This window comes from Fundulus heteroclitus, chromosome 7 (assembly GCF_011125445.2).
Source record: "Fundulus heteroclitus isolate FHET01 chromosome 7, MU-UCD_Fhet_4.1, whole genome shotgun sequence".
NCBI lineage: Eukaryota > Metazoa > Chordata > Actinopteri > Cyprinodontiformes > Fundulidae > Fundulus > Fundulus heteroclitus.
This window is the reverse complement of record NC_046367.1, coordinates 11,080,823-11,104,461: the sequence shown is the minus strand read 5'-3', so window position 1 is coordinate 11,104,461 and position 23,639 is coordinate 11,080,823. Positions and strand designations below refer to the sequence as shown.

The following is a 23,639-nucleotide window of genomic DNA, read 5'->3' as shown; positions in this document are numbered from 1 at the left end:
TCTAAAATAAGCAGCTATGAACACGAGTAAAGAGACCTGCCCGCGCTGCTGCGCTACAGACACAGACATGATTTCGGTTTCTAAAATCATACACAGCAACACGGCGCCTCCCAGTGGATACACCAGCACCTAATTCTAAGTTATGAGAACGCTTTCATTTTTGATGTGAGGTCATTAGACTTGCCAGAATATGTTTTTATATAAGCAATACTTGATTTTTGCTAATTAAAAGATAAATTAGTTACACACCGTCCCTTTAAGTTTGTGGTGTTGAATTTACAAACTTTATCACCACCCGTCGCAATTTTCGCGCTGAAGATGCTGCATGTTGATAGCAGACAGCAGACTCTGATAGCAGACTCTGATAGCAGACTCTGCTCGGTCCGGCGCTGCCTCCATGTTGCTCTGTGTTCGCCGATCTCTAGCTGCTGCGACGTAACCGGCGTTGCAAACATAAAATTGAAGTAACTGGATTACTGTAACTGTATTGCTGTGTATGATATTAATAAAAATAAACAAATAAATGACTGGATCGGAATGCTGGATCAGTGTAATTCATCCGATATCCATTCCAGCTAATTAGTCAATATCGGAGCTGATTTCCGGTGCGGGTATCGGATCGGTGCGTCTCTACTTGAAAATTAACAAACTCTAATATGTACAGACAATATGTTACATGTCTTAACAATGAAATCTCATTTGCATACCTCTGATTCAGTTTTCTGTCTCATCTGCCTCATCTCCTGCTGATACTGTTGCCTGATGAGATCCAGCTGACGAAGATACTCCTGCACACACAGACCAGCACACTCACCGCTGTGTCCATCTTCATTTTTAAATGTTTCATTCATTTCACACGTGGATTTCAGTCATTTAGCTAGTGATCTGAAACGTCTGCACGGCGCTGTTTGCTCTCTGCCACCAGTAACCCGCCCCACCTGTTGTCCCTCGTCTTTTCTGTCCTGGGGTAAGGCTTGGTTTTCAGGGCGTCCCGCTCGCTGCTCCTGACCGCCTGCTTTCCTGTTGCTCTCAGCCGTACATGGCCGCAAACCCTGGTGAGAGTAGAAGAAGTGATCTAAGGTTATGTGTGAGCGTTGGGACATGTTGGGACAGTTCAACCTGTATCAGCAGCCGCTAGGAGAAGAAAAGAATCAATTATGTGCTTTGAGAAAAGTCCTTTAAACCATATAGTAAATAGAAGCTAAGTAAGACGATATTTGTACCTTTTCTGCTTGTTCTCTTCTTTATGGTTTTGGATCAGTTTTATTCTATTTTTTTAGTTCTTTATTTTAATGATGTTCACACGCAAGCTTTATTCACCAGTTTATTCTACATCTGGATTCTTCAGTGTTTACTCTTTATATTCATCACTGGTGGACAATGTCTCCCCCCACCCCCACGCATGGAGCCTTTAGTGCTCTAAGAAGCTCTACTGTCAATCCTTCCTCCTGGCTGCTGTCAGACTTTATAATCTTGGCTGCTCCCAACAGACATAATAACTGTTTACATCATGCTAATCGCTGCACAGGTTCTGATCCATCTATTAATTGTTTACACTGTTCCCAAACGCATTAGCTATGATGGTGCTGCACTACCATGCATATTGTATTATCGTACGTTATGTAAATACTGCATATTTTGTTATGGTATGTTATGTAAAAAGGCTGAGTTTTTTTTTTCTTTGTTCACTATTTAGTCTGGAATTTACCCTTATCTTCTACTCCTGGTGTTTCTTTAGATCTAACTTTAGATTAGACCGGTTTGCTCTTTTTTCTTCTTCTTTTTTTTTTTCTCACTAATTGTGTGTAACTGTCCACCCCAATTTCTCCATTGCGGGACAATAAAGAAATTCCTATTCTTTACTATTCAACAGCATGATGTGACTTCCAAAAATGGGATTTTTGTTTCGTTACAAAATGTCAATTTACTCGCACAATAACAGATACTGTATTCTACTCTGCTTCTTCTTCTGTGGCTAAATGACATTTTTAGACACAGAACTATTTCTAATTCTTGCAAATTGTGTACGATTTTAAACTGCGCAGCCACTAGCATTGCATATGTGCCTTGCTTTTCCATAACATCAAGATGTGCAGTAACTAACTTTCCAGCATCGTTTTATTATGCATTAGTGATATCCTGCTAAGCCAGGCAGGAAAAAAATTATTTTGAACATGTCAAAAACTTCTGCGGCATGAGCGACACACTCTGAGACACCATATGTACCACATATAGGTGCCACTGCTAGGTAATTTATACAACTGCTATACAAACATCACAGCTTAGTCTAAATAATAACTTTACTTCATCTTTGTGACATACTATCCCGATGATCTGTCTGCGCTTATCTGTGCTAACACCTGAAGTGGCTCGCACAGGAAGGCTGTCGGACTCATTTACTGATTTCTTTTTTCAGCTAAAACCTATTTGACCACCAGGGGGCAGTCACCAAGTGAATATAGAGCACTGAACTTTCACCCCCAGATAGTCAGGTTGCAATTAAAAATGGAAAGAACAACTAGACGTCGTGATCAAAGCAAAAGTAACCTAATCTGCCCTGTTGCTGAAGCAGGCTGTACATTTTAAGCATTAAATCCCAATAGACATGCATCGTGCGTGCATCAAAAGTGAAACACAAGCTTCATAGGCGTAGCAGGACTCACAAAATCCCTTTTATTTCATGACGCTTGGACCCACATAAGGTGTGTGGGGAGGGGTCAAGAAGGTAATGAGGGAACGAACGGTTTAGTTGATGCATTAAAAAAAAGCTCTGTCTTAAATCAGCACATGTTCTGGCCTCATTTTCTTTTGTCAATAAACATTTCTGGTTCTCGTTTCTCTGTCTGAAAGATTCACTTACTTATAACCCTCAAAAATTATTATCCATCTGGCATAAGATTCACTTTTTATGTATGCAGCCATAAAGGTAATGTAAAAAGAGTCCAAGTCTACTTCTAAATTAAGTAGACATGGACTCTTTTTACATTATTTAAGTATCCATTAAACTAAAGGATTCCCTAATTTTTGCAACAAATGCCACAGTTCGCCGTGTTTCCTGAAGGTGGTTGTAAATTTTATTTAAAAAAATTTTTTTTTTTAAATGCTCGGTCTTACCAGCTGCTTTTCTGCTCTCACTTTATACTGGTTGGCCTCCTGTTTCCTCTGCAGGTATTCGTTACGAGCTGCAGCCACACTGACAGACAGAACAGTGCAGAAGGGTTTCAGTGGTACCGCTGAACTTTCCGGCATTCTGGGTCTTACCAACAACAAGATGAGACTCACTAAAACCGAGCAAACAATTTATTCCGGCTATGCGTAAAATTGTTCCCAATTTAGCTTCAGCAAATCTAGATTGAGTTCGTTACTGAAAATGACCCCAGATGAGTTCATTTCTAAACAAGCTGTGGTAAAAATAAACTGCGTGCTATTCCTGTTGATCTCGTGAAGGATTCTTCAGAAATGTCGTGTTGGCTATTGTGCCACCTACAGCTGGTATGGTTCTACAGGTGGACCGTCGTGCTCCTCATGCTGCAGCTTCACATCCAGGACCGGCTCCTGAGGCGCAGGAGCCTCATTGGGAGGTAAAGGTGGAGCACCAGCAGGAAGGTCCTTATTCCTCCGGCGGATCAAATCCAGTTGGGCGTGATAGTGCTGGTAATGGTTTTCAGGCTGCCCCCCACTGAACCTGTAGCTAGAAGTACAAGACACATTCGTTAGATAAGTCTGACCAAGGAAAAGGTTTAAAACAAAAGGTTTATACCTTTTGAACTTAACTTTTCAAAGAAAACTGTGAAATGTTTAGAAATATAATGTCCTTCACTGATATATCTAAGCGGGGGGTTCCAACTTTCTCAAGCGTCTCTTGAGGTTAACCATGATCAGACTATCAGGCATGCATGAAACGTTTCCATGAAGAACAGAGTAGCACCAGACCAGGTTTAATCAGTTTTGAGTAGGCTTTTACTACCTACTTCTGAAACCCTGCAAAGCCCCTGCCTGCAGCTGGTTTGGCTCCTTTTAGATGAAGAGGCTGCAGAAAAAAAAAAAAAAACAAGTGAAAAAAACTGAACCGCAAATAACGCTGATACTGAATCTCACAGTAAACATATGAGGTTGTTTTATACTTTGTGGTGAGGAGGGGCGTTCACTCTGAATGCTGCTCTATAGTCTGGCTTAGCAGGCGGTCTCCTGCCTGCTGCCCCGGGCCTCTCTGCTCCTCTGGCCTTCTGCAGCTTTGCTGGACAACAGCAGAGAGAGAAAAAAAGCAGCTTTTCAGGAACTGAAAGAGCTGACAGATGTCCGTTAGCCGGTGTGAGGCGGTCTTTAACGCAGGACAAGCAGAGGACACGTTGTGCACTGCAAAAACGGATCTAAAAACAAGTAAAATGTTCTTAAAATTAGTGTATTTGTCCTTGATTTGAGCAGGTAAATAAGATTATCTGCCAATGGAATGAGTCTTTCGACCCCTAAAATAAGATAATTAGACACCCTGCACTTGAAATAAGATGATTGAGATGAATTGTTCCTATTTTAAGTGCAAAAATCTTATTCCATTGGCAGATCATCTTATTTATCAGCTCAAATCAAGGACAAATACACAGATTTTAAGAACATTTTACTTATTTCTAGTTCCGTTTTTGCAGTGTGCCTAGCTTAGCCAAGTTAAAACTCTGATCTGACCCCGTTTAGCTCGTTTCTCACGTACTCTCTCGCTGCAGAATACTGCATGAAACCGAGTGAGGAGTTTGCTTTGCATTGCTGGGAAAAATGCACGACAATAACTGAACGAGCAAAATCAAAAGCATGAGCTTTTAGATTTCGTTCAGAAGGAATAACTTACAAACGTGTTTCTCAAAGTCAGGTTTTTTTTCATATTCCCTACAAGCTACTGTAATGGTGTTATTACTGCATACTGTATTATTAATGGTGGATATCATTTTGACTGAACGTTTACACAGTAGCCTATGACTGCCAAAACCATCAGGCAGAGAGTTACACATTGTCAGAGTTCAATGAACTCTCTCAGTGACTTGCTTAAAAAAGAACCCTTCTCACGAGTTTTCACATGGTTTGTGCTACATTACCCGCTGCGTGTGCTGCTCCTGCGCTTATTTTAGCAGCTTCTGCTGCTGCTCTGTTCCGACGAGAAGCCGTGTGGTTAAACTCCTCCAGCATCATCTGCAAACAACAGAAACCGCACTCACCCACAAACACATGTGCATGTGACGGCAGTGCATCAGAAAGCCAATAATAATTAGACAAATTTTAGAAGAAGCAAAATAATGTCTCAGCTTCTTAGTAGGAATCCAACTGAAGGAGTGAAATGTGTAACAAACAGCATCATGAAGACACAGGAACGCAGCAGCTGGGCTGAGGTTTTAGAGATTTTTAAAGCACGGCTAGGTTATAAAACAATATCCCAAGCTTTGAATAGCTTATGATGCACAGTTAAACGATGGAATCAGTATGATAACGCAGCAATGCTACTAAGACGAGGCGGGAGATCGAAACCGGGCATCGGTTGGCGAAGGGGAAACATGGCGGTGGCACCATCATGGTGTCATACTGCTTCTCTTCGGAGTCTGCAAACCAACTGAGACCGGTTCCCCTTTCTAGCAGAGCAATGATCACAAACTGCTACAACAGCAACACTACATGAAAGACGGCAATAAATGATGGCGATGGCAACATAATGCTGGTCAGAGTTGTCTGGCAGGTGGATGTAGCAGAGAAATCCAGGAAGAAGAGCTGTTAAAAGCTGGCAGGACAATGACCTGAACAATCACCGTGAGAACGGCCCAGTCAAAGTCCAGATCTAAATCCAGTTGACGATCTCTGGCTAGACTTAATAAGTGATGTCCTTAAATACTCTCCATCCAATCCGATCAAGCTGGGGCCTGAGTTAAAAAATGTTTCTCTGCAAATGAAATTTCCAGATTTCTGTTTGTAAACAAAATTAAAAACCAAGTTTCTTTTTCCTTCCACTTCATAATTTTGCTTTTTACCAGCATTGTGTATGTACAAAAAACCTGGGCCCATGTTCACAAAGAATCCCAAGACTAAATGTAGCTCTGGGATCTTATTTTAGGAAGAAAGTTTTTAGGAAAAAGAGGGAGCTGTTTAGGTGATCCACCACCTTAACAGTGGAGGAAATGAGTACATAAACTTCTCTAACCATCATGCTATTATTAATATGTAAAAATATTGGATCATGAATAAAAAGTTGAGAAATGTACAAATAATATAGTACAGAGGAGTTTTTACATTATTTATAGAAAATTCTCTCAATAACAAACATTTTAGAAGAAATGGTAAATGTTGCAGACAAATACATACATCTATACAAGATGAAGTACAATAATATACTCTCTATATACTGGAGAGATATAAAAGATGTGAGAAAGTATTTTCTGTCGTGTTTGCTGCTCCTCTGTCCTGTTTGGTTTTCTGTATTTTATGTCGGACATTTTGCCAAATCCAACCACTTTATACCGGCAGCCAATCCCAGTAAAACGCTGACAGGAGAGTGCGCATTAACATCAAACAAATAAAGTGGTAAAATGATCAGTATGACGAGTAAACATAACAAGCAAATCAAAAATAATGACGAGGATGTAAATAAGGCACATTTAAACATTTTGTGTTGTGTGACAGTTATTTCATTTTGCCAAATTTCATCAGCATGTCACATATTTCTTAATCCTGTCTAATCAGTTAATTTTGCTCCACTGATTACTAGGAGCGCATTTGTGTCGTCTTAGAAGACAGCGTCACGCCTAGCAACGGGGTCAACCACACCTAGCAACGGGGTCAACCACACCCCCTCACTAAGATCAACATTTCTGTCGTCTCCTCACTCAAAGTCGCTCTCAGCAGAAATCTGAATCACTCTTGAGCTAAGACTGACATGCATTTGTTTTTTCATTGCTGTTTTATTTCTGCTTTGTAGTTGTCTATTTACCTTTTCAAGCAATATTTATATATTTTAAAGCAAGGGATGATGTTTTAGACAGATACCTGAGGGTTCAGGTGTTTGCTGACATGCTTTTCCAGGAACGGTCTACGGAGCACTGAGCTCACTGAGGGACGGTCGCGGGGGTTGACCTGGTAAAAAGAAAACAGATTTAGTTTAATAACTTCCCTGGCAACTTCCAAAATATCTATCTTATTTAACTATAAAATCAGCATATGTCAGCGATAGTCACAGAAATGTGATTTTAGGCCCCCTGGTCAACATATCAAAGGATCTCAGGAAGACCAAAGAGCTCTCCAAATGAGTCTGAGGTTTCTGTTATTTTGTCCTATTTGTTGTTTGGTTCACAGTAAAAAGAAATACATCTTCAAAGCTGCAGGCATGTTCCGTAAATGAACAGCATAAAAAATACTGAGGGGGTTCGAATACTTTTGCAAGGCACTGAAATAATGTTAAAGCTGGTGGGTTGTGCTTATCACATCAGATCATACTAAAGATGATATTAGCTGTTCACCTGTTAACTGGTTAGCACCAGCTAGTGTTAGCTATGTTCACTTTAACCAAAGAACTGGTCACAAAGTTAGTACAGGAAGGCAATATTTTAGACATTGTTTTCTATTACCTAGAATATTATTATACTTTATTTTATTTATTTATTTATTTATGCAATAACAATCTTTTTACAGATTAAAAGGTTGTTTTCTTCTTTCTTTTTTTTACCGAAATATTTTCATTGCAAAATAAAACTAATCAAAATATTCCTGTTGTCAGCACTCTTGCTTCTCCCTGCAAGGATAAACCAATATAGGATGGATAGATGGATCAATTAAAGTAATTTATTTTAAGCCAAATATTTCTTATACAATAATTGAGGTTATGGGTTATTCTATTCCATCCAGTCTTTGTTGTTCTTAATGTTAGATGTTATAGTCATTTCAACCCATCTTTTGTGTTGAAAACCTAACTTGGTTTTCAGAGTTAGTTTTAAGAGTGTACTGACAACAAGAACCCTGATTTCTTTTGAGGAAAGTAAGTATTCCTATCCAGTATTCCTAGTAACAGTGGCGATGGCTACAAAGTCTACAGAGGACAATAGACACTCTATCACAAGAAGCTCAGGCTACTATCCTAAACAGCTGCTAAAACAGTTTGGGACGTTCTGGCATTTCCACCTCCTGATTCGGACTAATCCAACCCGCTGCTGTCAAAGCCCTGACACGAAAGAACCATTATAATCCCATAATACCGGTTCTTTGATCCCTAAATCGGAGACTAAACTGTACTGACTTTCACTGAAGCCAAAGAATGGGCTCCCTAGTCTCTGAGAAATTCTCAGTTCTTAGGAGTTCTTTAGGGACACCAGGTCCAACCTGGAGACTTAGGGTCAAGTTAAAAATGGAAACTCCAACGTCACTTAAAGACAGTAAAGCAAAACATGCTGAAGTACTATATTTCTGCTCTTGGCTAGATGTAAACCTCGATCTAAGCATTTTTGTATGAAAAGTTATGGGGATTTGTAGGTTTAATGATGTTATCCTAAAATATTTGTGTAAAAGTAAACTAGCATATGCCAAAGGGTTTTATATCAACAAGTACTTCAAGAAGATAGACAAAATGTTTAATAACCAATTTTTGGAACTGACTCTAAACTATTCAAGTCTGACTCACTGGTGCTCATGAGAACAGCTGATTCAAGCGTTCTTGTTTGTACCTGTTGTGTAACTTCTCTTGTTTGTGTCGCGTGTGAATGCTGCACCAGAAGAGACGTGAGAGTGTCTGACCTTGAAGAGCTGGGTGAGCAGCAGCCGGAGGTCGTGGGAGTAGCGGCTGGGTACAGGTGTGTAGCGGCCCCTGCAGATTTTACTGACCAGCTGCCTCAGGCTGCTGCCCTCAAACTGTTGGTGGAGACCCGCCATGAGTTAACAGGAAGGAAAAAAAAGAGCTGAATATTACTTTCACTGAACAGCATTAACTCCTAAGAGGTGGATGGATGGCTAACAAGAGTTAGACGTACTTTGTTCATCATTAAAGTCTATGCTTTACATGGTTAAGTAACTCCTTACATTAAACAACTTTTTTATTAAAAAGTTGTGAAAATAACACTTTTGTATATTAAAAAAGTTATATTTTTAATACATATAACTTTATATGTGTTAAAATGTCATGGGAGTTTAGTTCCCTGGCCTTCATGTGTGTTGTGCATCTGGAGAAAGCTCAGACGTGTCCCCTGAGGTGTTTTGTGGGGGTTGATGTGGAGGTACAGGGTTCTAGGGATGCTCTTCAGTTCCAGCTAGTCCCTATCTTAAGGAACACCGTACTACATGACCAAAGCAAGAGCTGTGTCCGCATTCTCGGCACACAATCAAATTAAGTTTCCAGTAGCTGTTGGGACTCCACTAGGGCTGCCCTTTGTTTCTGATCTTGTTGGTTCAAGATCTCAAGGCGTCATCTTGGACAAAAGAGTGCCTGCTTTGGGAACCTCGGGGTCTCATCTTTGCTTTTTGCGAACGACGCTTTGGCATCCAGCAAACACAGGAGCAGTTCACAGCTGAGTGTGAAGAGGCCAGGATGAGAGTCAGCCTCTCTAAGTCTGAGAACATGGTTCTTAACAGAAGAGAGGAGGACTGCTACCGCAACTCAAGTGGAGGAGTTCAAAGAAGATTTTGGTGTCCTGGTCACTAGTGATGATAGACCGGAGCAGGAGATGGACTGATAGTTTGGGGAATTGTCTGCGGCAACGTTCTGTCATGGTGAAAAAAAGAGATTGACCAAAAAGCAAATGTCTTGATTTACCGGTCCAGCTACACCCCGACTCTCACCTGTGGCCATGATACGCTGATCACAATCAAAATGATGAGATCCTGGATGCAACTTGGGAAAGTGCTGGCCTACTGGTTAGAGCAGCGCGCTTGCGCTCTGAGAAGGATGCAAGTACCCGGTTCGATCCCAACTGCCTGCACTCAGGGTCCCTGAGCAAGACCCTCAACCCCCGACTGCTCCCCGGTCGCACTACAGTGGCAGCCCACTGCTCCCCAACGGGGATGGGTTAAATGCAGAGAAGAGGGGGGTCGGTGGTTAGAGCAGTGCTCTTGCAGTCAGAGAAGGTTGGAAGTACCCGGTTCGATCCCCGGTCCCGGCACTCTGGGTCCCTGAGCAAGACCCTTAACCCCAGATTGCTCCCCGGGTGCTGCACATGGCAGCCCACTGCTCCCCAAGGGTGATGGGTTAAAAGCAGAGAACAAATTTTGTTGTAATGTATGTTTCAATGACAATAAAGATGATATTACTATTATTATTACTATTACTAACTGACTAAAATATCCTTAATCAGTAGGTGGCGAGGGGAACTTTAGAGAACTCGTCCGAGCCACTGCTGCTCAACATGAAAAGGAGCCAGTTGAGGTGGTTCAGGTATCTGATCAGAAATCTTCCCTTTCAAGGTTTTCCAGCCATGTCCCACCTTAAGGAAACCCAGAGAAAGATCCAGAACTTGCTAGAGGAAGTATATGTCCCTTCTGGCCTAGGAACATCTTGGAATCCCTCAAGATGAGCCAGAGGTTGTTGCTCAGGACAGGGATGTCTGGGTTTCCCTTCTAATCCTGTTACCCTCACGACCCGATCTCAGTTAAGCAGAAGACAATGGATGGACGGGCAGATTTTCCTTCCACTTGATATGCAAAACTTTATGTTGGTCTATCAAATAAAATCTCAATAAAACAAAACATGAGAAGGTTCAAGGGATGTGAATACGTTTGTAAGGCAGTGTAAAACAGACAAGCCTCGGCAGCACCTGGTGGCATGCTGAGGAGAAACTCCAACCATCAGATTCAGACACCGATGGAGCAACGGAGCATCTGAACCATGCAGCATATAACGGGGACCTCTCATGTTCATGTACTTTTTGCCACTAAGACTGAACAAATGTGCTCTGTCAGCCTAGCCAGTGTCTGTGTTAGCGTTAGCTTAGTGTTTGTAGGGCTGTGCGGGCGGAGCTTACTGGATGCTTCAGGCTGCAGAGTTCATAGAGGACACAACCCAGTGACCAGATATCGCTGCAGAAGCCGAGAAACACAGACGAAAGCAGGTTTTTGTCAAACTGAATTTCATAGAGATGCTTCCTGATTATAATTACACCGTTTCACAAACATCTTCCCAATTAAGGACAGAAGTAACGAGTCCAGGAGATAAAGGGAGTGGATCTTTTAGGTGATTATGCAACATCACATTTAGAACATGTTACATAATGTGACAAGCTTCCTGTAGAAAAAGTGGACTGAGGTAGCATTTATCATCGTCTCAAACCCTTAAGCTAGAGTCATAAACCTTGAGGGGGGAAAAAAACAAGTGAAATCAGAAAACAGAGCTTGCCACTGACAGAAAGGTCTTATTCTGGTATTTGTTATGTTTTTTTTGGCTCAGACTCCAGTATGTGGATGGCTGCAGTTTGGCCTTTTGTGAGGACCTGATTACATTTTGAGAAACAGGACATGAAGGCAAACTGTTCAAGAGGTTCAGAATTAATTCAGGCTTGAGTTAATTGTCTGGCTCAAAAGGTTGCAAATATGAATGTTAAGCAGGAAAACATCTCAGTGACAGGAAGTAGCTCTTTGTTTAAACATGTCCTGTCCAACAGTGTAGTATTAAGAATGGTTGTCTTAATGCCAAAAAGAGCCCAACAGATTTTACTTTCACAAGCGGAGCATTACTGTTCCGCTTGATTTATATATGCAAGAAGCTTTAATAGAATTTTATGCTGGGACTATTTCATGTTCAATGGACACAGAAATAGGAAGGTAGAAGAGAGAAAAAAAGATGAGAAAAAGCTGAGACAAAATGCTAAAGGTGAAAAAAAGAGGACCATAGAGGGAGAGAGCAATATAACATCCTCTGAGCCTGCTTCTACACCTGCAAAGAGAGATATAAAAAGAATAGCAATACCAACCGATAAAGTCTTACAGGTACAAACAGCCAACGCCTTGATGCCATCACTGAAAAATACACTGTATTATTTACTACGAAATGCATAAAGTGACAGCTAAAGCTCATAATAGGGGTTTTCTGTATAGAAGTCAATCTGTAAGCACCTGAATCCAAGCACCTGTAGGTGTTTGTGAGTGTGCACTTGTGTATGTGAGGTATATCCATAAGAAAAAATGGCCAATAGTGGTTGTGAGGAGCCAACGACCCGCCCCCCAGAGCACCGAGGCAGACGCCGGGGAAACCAGAACCCCAGACGCCCGAAGGGACCCCAAAGCAAAGGTTCCCAAGACGGACCAAAACAGGGATAGCTGGCTCCCCCACCAGAGGGAAGAGCAGAAAGGAGGCCAGGAACACCCCCAACGGCCACAATGGCAAAGCCCCCAGAAGCCGCTGCGACAAGTCTGTGGCTCCGCCGGCAGCCAGCTACGCCGGAGCGGATCCAGCCATAGGTTTAGAGATCTGAAGAGCGAAGAGCGAGGAGTGACGCACACTCAAGCACCCAGCACCAGACACCCATGACCACCAACGGATCAAGGTGCCAGCCAACTGAGGGAAGCAGAATGGAGGGGGATGGGCTCCACTCTTAGTGGAGACCTGAAATGTTCCAGGACAGGGTGCAGTCCAAATCCAACCTTACAAAAAGACAAACAGAAAACTACATACACAGTCACATTCACTCGTTCCCACCCTAGTGCCCCCTCATGCAAACATTTACCCATTAAAGCACCCATTAAAAAAAAGGGATGCAGTACACACACTTGCATTCATCACACACACCCCATACTCCCAGGTCCATGCACCGGCACCTGAGAAGAGTATCTGGGCTCCAAATCTGGGATGTAAACCCCATCATCCGGATGGGAGGTGCTGCCTCCCACACACCCTGCCCTACATACCTAAGCCCTTCCTCCAGCCCCAGACGACCTCCGGGACCCAAACACTCATCCCACCCCGACCAGGTGGCCTGCTCCTCCTCAAGGCCCCGGACTCTGGGTGGCAACTGGAGAACAGGGGTGTGAGAAAGCCCCCGAGCCTTCCGCCCACTCAAATATTGGGTTGTTGCATGTTGTTTCCAAGTGTATTTAAAACTCAATCAAAAAGGCGGGTGCCCGGGGCAGCCTACACCCCCACCCCCCCACCCCAACCCCTACGGAAGTGATGACCCATCCTACAAGGTCCTACATATGTTTCCAGCGTGATGGAGCAGGAAGTGGGAGGTGTCCAGGGATGGGGAGGAATGACTGGGGAGCAACATGCCCTCCTAGGAAGCCAGCTCCCCCGCTGACGGGAGGAGCCAGATACAGAGCCCTCCAAGCACCCCCCCCCCCCCCAACACTAACATTCTCTACACCACACTCCACACAACACTAACTCCCACACCACATACGACGATAGACACCCAGGCTGGGTTCACCTTCCTCCCTCCCATCCCTCCCACTAGCAGAATGGCCCCCAAAGGGGAGCGCATCTGCCATGAGATGTTAACACCCATACCCACCTCCAGTTTGACAGGCCCCAAGGCCTGCCAGCGCACCAGAGGCCCCGGGTAGGGCCAGACACCCGGGCATGCACTGGCCCAAACCAACAGCGACATACTACACAGAACCCAAGCCCCGGAGGCCCCGCTCTGGCACCACAGGAAGTAGCTCTGACCACAGGTACAGAAAAGAGCGGATAAATTAAGCAGAAGTAAAGCAATTTCATCAGTTTGAGATATTTATCAGCAGACAGAACCATCGCTGTACGTGTCTGCACAAGTTGTCAACCGAAAACCCCTAGAGGTGAATTGCAGCCGTACTGGGTTATAACACAGTTGTTACACAACTGTGTCTTATTGCTATGCCCACACATGAAAGATCAACAGTGACAAACAGGAAAACCGACACACTCTGATAGAGTGATAACTCATTTAACAGTGTTTACTAAACCCCATCCTTCTACAGCGACTGTTCAATCGTAGCGTAGCCATCAGATCCAGGCAGAAGGTTTGGTCTGATTTCCCTTCATTTAAAGGAATTTTATGCTGTGGCTAATTCAATGGAAACGTATGAGTTGATGGTACATGAGTCACTTGTTTCATACTGAGAACCACTGAAAAGCTTGAGATATGCACCCACAGATTCCCGCACACCAGCAAAACCTCTCCAGGGGCAATGTCACAAACAAGGAACCTGCTTGTTATAAAAGTAGCACTCTGCCTGTACAGGTTTGACATGCATGTCTTCCATGATGGTAGTCATTAAATATATTTTTTTGTTATCATTTATTGACCTGGCTATAATAACCTTGTGCCAAATATTGCACACATTCCATATTTTTCTTTTTTTTTTTTTTTGACTTCCTATTGTAACCCAAGCTCATGGGCGCTCTTGGCAAAAAGGTTTAGTCTTCAATCTTTTAATAGTTGTAAGTTTACACAATTAGAACATATAAAATTTGATAGAACATAGTGTACACTTTCTTTAACACATTAAAGGTTGGTTCAGATTTCAAAACAGACCGCATTCATGTTAATGTCTACATGATCAGGGTTTTAAACAAACGGATTCAGAAATCAGACTTCTGTTGGTTATTGCACAGAAACATAAGCTCGTATGTTTGCATACCCTAGCAGAGTTTTTCATTTCCCATTTATCAGAGAACATAAACAACTAAGAAAAACAACCAGTTGTGGTTAGTGGATGGGTCACTCATTCATGATCAACCAATTGTGCAAGCTCTTTATAAATCACAATGATGCAAATGACCCCGATAAAAAAAATTGTGTAAAGCAGTTCTTAATACTGTGTATTGGCTTGTTTCACATCAATGGCAGCTTGAAGCGTTTTGTGGCAGTTGTGGGTGAGCCAGTTAATTTCTCGCTAATGCTGCCCATTCGTCTTGCAATCAGTTTTGACCCAGATCCCCGTGCCTTTGTAGTTCACACATTCTCAAAGCACCAGTGATCCATCTCCAACGTTCATTGTAGAAAATGTGTGGACTACTTTTTATCAGAGGTCTTTCTCACTCCTCTCCACATGTAGCACTGATGGTTGTTTCCATAAAGTTCAGCACTGATCTCATCACTCCATGCATCTTTGTTCTAGAGATTTTGGGCTCGTCTGCAGTTTGCTGTATCATGTTGGCGTGCCTCTGGCAATTTGACCGTACAACCCATTTAAATTGAAGTGCCTCCCAACTGAGCATTTTAAAGCATTTACCTTGGAGAGTCCTGCATGTCAACTGCAGTTATTTGAGGAATTTTTGCTTTCAACTTCCTGGCAGTTTAGGGTTAATTTCTGAGGTTCGTAGATTGGTGTTCTCAATACCTTTGTATAACATTGTCCTGTTTTGCCCTTCTCAATCTTAATCTGCAGCGTCTTTTATAATTCTTTGGCCTCCCTCCAATGTCTTACAATGCAGAAACCTCAGTGCGACACAGGAACAAACATGTGGGGGTCCATCAGAAACTCACTGGCTTTTTATGAAGACACACTTATAAACGGGCAGATTATGAGCACAACTGTACGATAAACTCCTAAAGCACCAGTTTTAGACCTCTATTTATTCTATGCAAAGAAATGCATAGATGCTTTAGTTCTGATTGTTAACGACATGGCCAAAATCCCTTCCGTTTTTGCATTAATGTGTCGATTTCAAATGAGAGAAAATACTCTATAGCCTTTATTAATCTATTATATGTGTCATCTTTAAGTTTGAGCTAACAAGCGCCTCTTTAGCTGCACAGATATTTAGGTTAAAATGAGGTAAAATATATTTAGGTTAATATTTAGGTAAAATAATATTCTACAAACATTTCATAGCAACAACAACAATGTAAGTAACCTATAACTAAAACACACATAAGAAGCGTTACATATTCCCAGATGATTATAGGACAAGCTGTGCCGCCCCCGACATACCGTACATACGTTTTGTTGTTGTAGGGCCGACTCTCACAGATCTCTGGTGAGAGGTAGTATGGCGTGCCAACACAGGTTCTGGCCATCTCCAGGGTGCTGCAGGGTGAAAATAAAGAAAGAAAAATCTGCAAACTCTCAGTTAAGTGTCAATATGAAGACAAAGTGGACACTTGTTTAAAAAAGGAGACTCTCTAAGTCTGAGAACATGGAGAGGTTGATTTTAAAACATCTTCTTCCTTTGATGGTATATATCTGCAAAATTGTCTGCTTCTCCCTGGATGTAGAAAGAAGGCTCCCGTGCATGAACAAAACTCCCTTTTCTGTCTTCTACATCCTTTGATGTAATGTGTAACCAAATACTAAAAGATAAAGAGGCACGGCACACTTTGCCACACTATCAAATCGATTGCTGCAACCATACGCCAGCAGCCGGCAACCATTCCTCCACTCCTGTGTTTACATGTCCCAGTTAACTGTCTGAGGAATGCTAATCAGCTGTTTGGAGCTCCTCCAGCGGACTCACTGACAAGCAGCTGCGCTGCGTGTGGCGATGTGTGTGAGGATCACACCGACTTACTTATTCAGGATTCTTGCGATTCCAAAGTCCCCCAGCTTTACTTTCATCCCTCCGCTGGTTAGGAAGATATTCTAGAAGAGAGGGAGAGCAAGAATGAAGACAAACTGTGTGTGCGTGTGTGTGTGTGTGTGTGTGTGTGTGTGTGTGTGTGTGTGTGTGTGTGTGTGTGTGTGTGTGTGTGTGTGTAAACGGATACGGATGATGGAAGATAGCGGTGGCTGTGAACAGAAATGCAGTCTGTCGTTGGTCTTGCAGCGTTATTCTAGGAGCTGGCACAGAGCGAGCTCTTTGTTGAGAGCAGCGCTGATCTCAGGGCGGTTCAGCTGTACGATAAATGAGCTCTGTAATGATGATGCTCATTAATTAACAAGCTTAACCCCAGGGGCTAGATGCCCGGCACTTATATAGACACAGAGTAATATATGGTCTACAATTTGCCATTTCCAAAGGAAAAGTTCCACAAAATAAAAAAAAATCTTTTTTTTTTTTTTTACATAACATTAGAGACTTATTAGCTTCCCTGCTAAAGAAATGTGTGACGCTGCCTCTACCATGTTTTAACATGTGGATGATGTGTTCAGCCTAATATGAAATATTCAAGAATATTGGTTCCACTTGATTGTCATTTGGGGCTGCTGGAGTAAAGGAGGAATTGTGTACTACTTTGTTGTTCTGTCACATAAAATCCCAATAAAATAGGCTGAAGTCTGCAGTTGTTACGTGACATTTTAAAAGTTTATGGTTGAACGCTAATGTGAATGAACAGATGAAATGGGAAATACAAAATGCGGACAGCTGAAATTTCAAAAATTCATCCAGTCTGTGATTCGATAATAGGCTCGATCGGTAGGTAGCAAAAATAGAACTAAAAATAAGAAAAATCGTCTTGAAATTAGAGTATTTTTCCTTGATTTGAGCATGTAAATAATATTATTTGCCAAAGGAATAAGATTTTTGCACTTAAAATAGGGACAATAGATATCCATCATCTTATTTCAAGTGCTATATATCTAATGATCTTATTTTAGGGGTAAAAATACTCATTTCCTTGGCAGATAATCTTATTTACCTGCTCATATCAAGGAACAATACTCTCATTTCAAGAAGATTTTTCTTATTTTTAGTTCTCTTTTTGCAGGGTACTGTGAAATCAAGAGGTTTCCCCGATAGACACAGACTCGAAGCGGATGTTTTCTTAAATGTTATTAATGAAATTTCTATTAGAACATTTTACTGGCCTAACTGTGAGTGATGCAGTTTAAATAGAGGAGAAAAAACTGTTTTTTCTCATTACAAGGTAATCAGATTCACGTGAAAGACACATATTCTGGCCCTTCACAGTTTAAAGACTAAAACCCCTGTTTGTTTATTATAAAAAGAACCATAAAAAGTAAAGAGAGCCAATCAGTGATCTACGTTTCATTGTTAGTTTCTGGTGTCTGTGTGTTTCACTTGAAAGAGCCTCAGTGACGGAGCTGGCGTGGATGCTGCTGGATGAAGGAGATGTGTCGTAGTGAGCGACGGCGATTAAGGCTGAAGACCTGAGATTTGATGTCTCTGTGAAGAACCTTCCTGTCGTGGATGTGTTTGAGGCCCAGGCAGATCTGAACGAACCAGTCCACAATCTGAGAAACACACAGTTTCATTTTCATTCTCTGGGTCCTAGTTCAGATTTAGAAAAAAAAAAAAAAAAAAAAAGACGTTTTTTCTTCCTCTTTCAGAGGCCACTCAGCCTTTGGTAAGACTCGGTGTGAGGTTTCATCGGGGACAGATTGTGTTAGCGATTACCTGCTCCTCTGAGAAGGGGATTCCTCTCTGCGTGTTGATCTTCTTCAGCAGGTCTCCCCCATCGCAGTACTCCATCACTATATACAGGCCGCCCTTCTCTGCAGAGAGAGATGCAGGAGGTGGTCGTTAAGCTCTCAGATGACTCTCACAAGACACTAAAACAATGTGAAAGGAGTATACATTTATTATAAAATTATTTATGTTGCTGTTATAAATTAGAATGCCAATAATCAGAAAAAAAAAATCTTTATTGGGATAACAGCACTGAAACGCTTCTGACTGCTAACCCGCTCTTTGAATGTGAGCTCCAAGTCTTTGAGACCGGAAGGCCTCCTTGCCATCACCCTAAGCTTTAGCTTCCCCGAAATTTGAATATTTCTTTCAGTCAGAGGAGACGTGGTGGAAAAAATTTGGAGATGACTTTAAATTTAAATCTACTAGAGGTCAGTGGGCCTGTAAAAGGTTCTGGAAAGAGAAGCCGCTCTCACCTTGAAACGTGGCGATGAAAGAAACGATGTTCGGGTGTTTCATCTGTGACAGCAGAATCACTTCTTTCTGGGAGGCTTCTTTCTCTTTCGCTGACATCTAAACAATAAACACACTTTTCAACCAGTGGGACAGCCCTAAAAATGAATGGAACTATAATAATAATACTTTTTTTTCCTTTACAATCAATGTTAGACCAATATTTCTTATTTCAGTGTTAGAATTCATAAGTTTATAGGATGCAAAATCACTTCTTATCTATTTATTTATTTTCTACAAAACCCAGAAAACTTTCAGCACATTTAAAGAAATGATCTCAAAAATCTGCGTTTTATTTCAGACAAAATCTAAATGTAATTACAGTGATAAAAGCGATTCTGTGTCGGTTAAAATGCTCAAACACTCGTGTGAGTGTCCCTTAATCCCAAAACTGGACGATCACTAACCCGGTACTTAAAGCTCCATCAGCACCTCAGTCTGCAGAGCCTTTCTAGAATAACAGCATCAAATAACTTTTCCTTCATCGATGCAAGACACCACTTTCAGCATGTGGTTTAAAAAGGAGCATGAGGTATTTTAAGGATTTTTTAAAAAAAAACTTTTTGCAAGTTTGTCTCTTTTGCACAGCCGTCTATTAAATATAATCTTCCTACTTCTCTCTCTTGTTTTTTAAGTACCTATAAACTAGGTGCTATGTTTCAGGTTCCATCCCAGGGTGCTCTGATAAACCAGACTGTAATCCAACTAGAAAAAGGAGCCGTTTCAGTTGTATTGAGTTTGATTTCTCCTCAGTGTTTCTCTCCCCCTCTTCCTGAAGACAAATTAGCTTGGGATTAGTTTTACTAAAAAAAAAAGAAAAAGAAAAAGAAAAGTTTATTCCCCCTCCAAGTGTGCAAGACACTCCTTCATCCGATTTAAAGTCGTCCAAAAACCGCATTTACACAAGTCCAACTTGGCTGGAGGCCACGTTTACACACATGTTCCGGTGATGGAGGTGTTTGTGAAGCCCTTTTTTATCAGTCTTGGAAATCTTTTTTACTTTTAATCAACCTCTGATACAGGTTCAGAAATACATAGTTTTAAGATAAATTGGCTCATCCGGTGTTATAGTGTAATAATTGTTATAGATTTATGCTTTCTATGTGTCCCTCAGTGACTGAGGAATGGATTTGTTATTTATTATGGGGTGTTTTTTTTTTGTCTCTCACTGTTTATTTTTTTTTTATTATTTTTTACCAAAGCAAAACTTTCAATAAATATATTAAACATGAAAATCTAAATGTAGGGCTGTCATCCTACAACAAATGTGGTGAGAAACAGTGAACACATTTACAGTTTGTAAAGACTCACAGAGCAAAAAAAAAAAAAAAAATGTTCTAGATTATAGTGGAGAAAATCATATTTTACAGCCAGGAAACAAGATAATATGGTTGAAAGCAGGACACATAAATCCAATAAGACCTTCCATTGTTTTTCAAGGTCAGATCAGATTAATTTTATTACAATGAAACAAAAAAGTCAAGTTAATTGTTAACCTGACTCTCACCAGATGGATGTTGTCCTGCAGAGCTCCACACATCTATCTGGGATTGCTCCATTGGAAAGGTATTTCAGAAGGAGGGGCTTTATCACAAATCCTTGCACATGATTGGATAATCCACTTGTCCATCATCTTTACTGACGTTCTACAAACTCTTGCCAAACCTGGCCGGGAGGAAAACATCGATCCACTAACAAAAGCCTTCAAAGCCGTTGTCTGGTGTTCTTTTAAAGTATAAATATTCGGTAGGTTGAACAACACTGATGAAATAGCAGCATCAATGTTACCGCTAGCTTCCTCGCTGCGAGTCGCCATTGTTGTCTGAATCCAGCCAGCCGCTTCTCTGATACGTCACGTCTACGACAATCCCACCCGGCAATCCTGATTGGCTCGTCCATTTTTTGTTGGTATTGAAATCCCTCCCAATGGCAGCGAGTCTAGATGGATGTGTGGGGATGTGTGGAGCTCAGCAGAACTACATCCATCTGGCGAGAGTCAGGGAAGTTATTTGTAGCTCTTAGAAAACTTGGACAAAACTACTTTAGATCAGAAACCCCCAAGGATTTACCTGGTTCATTTCTTATTATGAATAGGAACAATTAAGTACTGTGATTTTATGCTTTCTGTATGTTTGTTAATGTATAAATAGAAATAATTAAGCTTTGAATGTTAATGATGAAGCTTGTTCCAGTGAAACTAAAGTCTGTGAAGTCAGTGAAGGAGCCTTTGTTAATGTAATGTTTGCCTTTTCCTATGTAATATTTCCCTCTGTAATGGTTTTCTGTCCATGTATAGCACTTTGAATCTTATTACCGATAGGTGCTTTATATATAAACTTGCCTTGCCTTCAAAGCATGGGAGAGATTTAAAAACGCACATTTCCACCATAAAATGAGTTTTTTAGACATATCTCTCTAAAACAGGAAGGCACAAACATATAAGGATGGTGGTGCATCATGGGAAACCACGGAGCAGCCCCGCCTACTACTATTAAAAGAAAACATAGTTTTCTTAACCTGAAAGACCTTACTTATGAGAATATGTCAACCGGATGTGTGGCAGCTTACTGGCAACAGAGCAAAAGGATGAGGGGGACACTCTAACTTTTCGATGCAGGAAATGCGAGTGAGCTTTGAGGGAGGACATTTGTGAAGAAGAAGAAATGTTTCTCCTCATGCACCAAAAACAGGCTTTCAGTTGGAAACATATTTTGGCCAAGAATAAGGGAGCAATGTGAGACTTGGCTTCAGGCGAAGGAGCGATCCAAGGTTGACGCATGAGGATCCAGCACAGGCTCTGCTGCAGCAACGGAAAACTTTAGCAACTAGCAGCCAGGGCTTCTAGGCAACCGTTTGTCTTATTAATATCTTATTTTAGTCTGACAAATACTGAGATGAAATGTACTTTATTTTCCGCTAACGCACAATAAAGTTCTTAGATTTTCTGTCCTCGCTACCTGAATTTGACATAGAAACAAATATAACTATTATGAGTTCCAAGAATCAATACAACTAAAAAAAAAACTGTTAAAAAAATACAATAAATGGCCTTTAATATGTATGTAGATGTTATAGTTCAGTCAATCGTTTTGATCTTATTTTTATAAGATTGCTCCAAAATCTCTCGCCCCTAAAAACTGCTGAAAAAAAACAGACGTTTTGACGCTTAATTCCTTTATCATCGATCGGTTGGTGCATGTACCACGTTTGGTTTCATAAGCACGGCGGCCCGCAGACAGCGCGCTGCTGTTGCTCTACCTTCCTGAGGCTGATCTGTTTCACCACACAGTGCCGGTCTCCGTCTCCCCTTTTGTCTCTGACGAGCAGGGCTCTCCCAAACGCACCTTCTCCGATCTGCCGGATGACCTCGTAGTCATTCATAACACCTGGAGATACTGCGACACACAGGATGCAGAAACATCAGGGAGGTATTAGGTGTGGCAGCAGCAAACATGTGCAAGCCGCAAACTGTTTGGTGAAGCCACGTTTTTGTAAGCAACGGATTTTGTTAACTCTCTCTATTTATGGTAAAATCATATTTATTGGTGTTAGCAGTGATCATGCCATCCAATAATTATTTTACAATGTTTCAGACAATGGAAGCTGGTAGAGAAGGAATGGGAGGAATCATCATGGGAGGAAAAAACCCCTGCATGGAATGTACCACAGACAGAAAGCTGAAGTAACTTATGTGACCAAATCCTACCAATGGCTAGAGAGGGCTTGGCTGAGGGACAACACTGAAGCCCTGATCATGGCAGCACAGGAGCAGGCCTTGAGCACCAGAGCAATAGAGACCCAGATCTACCAAACCAGGCAAGATCCCAGGTGCAGACTATGCAAAGAGGCCCCAGAAACCATCCAGCATCTCACAGCAAGATGTAAGATACTAGCAGGGAAGCAATACATGGAACACTATAACCAAGTGGCTGGTATAGTATACATAAAACATCTGTTCAGAATACCAACTGGAGACCCCCAGGTCAAACTGAGAGTCACCTTCCAAGATGGTGGAGAATGACAGAGACAAGGTCCTGTGGGACTTCCAGCTACAAGCAGACAAAATGGTTATATCTAACCAACCGGACATTGTGCTCATTGATAAGCAGCAGAGGACAGCCGTTGTGATCGATGTGGCCGTCCAGTGATGGAAACATCAGGAAAAAAGAACACGAGAAACTGGAGAAATACCAAGGGCTCAGGGAAGAACCAGAAAGAGCCTGGAAGGTGAAGACAACATTAGTGCCTGTGGTCATCGGAGCACTCGGAGCAGTAACCCCCTACTCTGGAGAAGTGGCTCCAACAGGTACCTGGAGAAACATCAGACATCTCAGTCCAGAAGAGAGCAATAGGAACAACTAAGATCCTAAGAAGAACCCTCAAGCTCCCAGGCCTCTGCCAGAGGACCCGAGCTTGGGAAATGGAGAGCCATCCACCTGCTCAGGAGTATGAGGGGTGGGTGAGAGTGTAGTATATATATATATATATATATATATATATATATATATATATATATACATAGCACACACATATCTTGGCAGTAACCTCATTTCTTCAACACGTACACATACATTCATATCACACTAAAAGTTTGGTTTCATTCTTTAATGGCTCATTGAACTTTTGAAGTTTTTTTTCCTTGGACGTCAGCGGGACAGGTCTGTTGCCATGGATACGGCAACACAGCTAGCCAGCTACGCGTTCTTTGCGCAAAAGTAAAGTAAAGCTTTGTGTTCTTGTTAGCACTTTCAAATGAAAATGTTTACTCACTGTTTGGGAACTTCACAGGAGCAGTGGTTCCATAGTAAGACGGGGGAGAGAGAAAAAAAAAAACAGCAATAACGTGCAGAAAAGTCGCCGACCGGACGTCACCGTAATGGCCGTCTTTCAACGA

General features: G+C 41.7%; 1 protein-coding gene across 3 annotated transcripts in view; it reads right to left on the bottom strand.

Annotated features, from left to right (window-relative positions):
* The window catches only part of LOC105940278 (serine/threonine-protein kinase Nek5), a 30,715-nt gene extending 7,076 nt beyond the window's left edge, over positions 1-23,639 (bottom strand). The window contains exons 1-17 of one of the 3 annotated variants that reach the window (XM_036138910.1): positions 23,516-23,639; positions 22,004-22,140; positions 18,709-18,805; positions 18,221-18,318; positions 17,974-18,057; positions 16,433-16,503; positions 15,865-15,951; positions 10,971-11,025; positions 8,755-8,868; positions 7,018-7,104; positions 5,085-5,178; positions 4,125-4,237; positions 3,972-4,030; positions 3,488-3,691; positions 3,115-3,193; positions 939-1,052; positions 708-788 (exon numbers count right to left, since the gene is read on the bottom strand). In XM_036138910.1, coding sequence (XP_035994803.1) covers positions 708-788; positions 939-1,052; positions 3,115-3,193; positions 3,488-3,691; positions 3,972-4,030; positions 4,125-4,237; positions 5,085-5,178; positions 7,018-7,104; positions 8,755-8,868; positions 10,971-11,025; positions 15,865-15,951; positions 16,433-16,503; positions 17,974-18,057; positions 18,221-18,318; positions 18,709-18,805; positions 22,004-22,126 — 1,560 coding nt within the window. In that variant the 5' untranslated portion in view covers positions 22,127-22,140; positions 23,516-23,639. Of the gene's footprint in view, positions 1-707; positions 789-938; positions 1,053-3,114; positions 3,194-3,487; positions 3,692-3,971; positions 4,031-4,124; positions 4,238-5,084; positions 5,179-7,017; positions 7,105-8,754; positions 8,869-10,970; positions 11,026-15,855; positions 15,952-16,432; positions 16,504-17,973; positions 18,095-18,220; positions 18,376-18,708; positions 18,806-22,003; positions 22,141-23,515 lie in introns of those variants that run through there. The other 2 variants (XM_036138911.1, XM_036138912.1) reach the window with 2 other exon arrangements.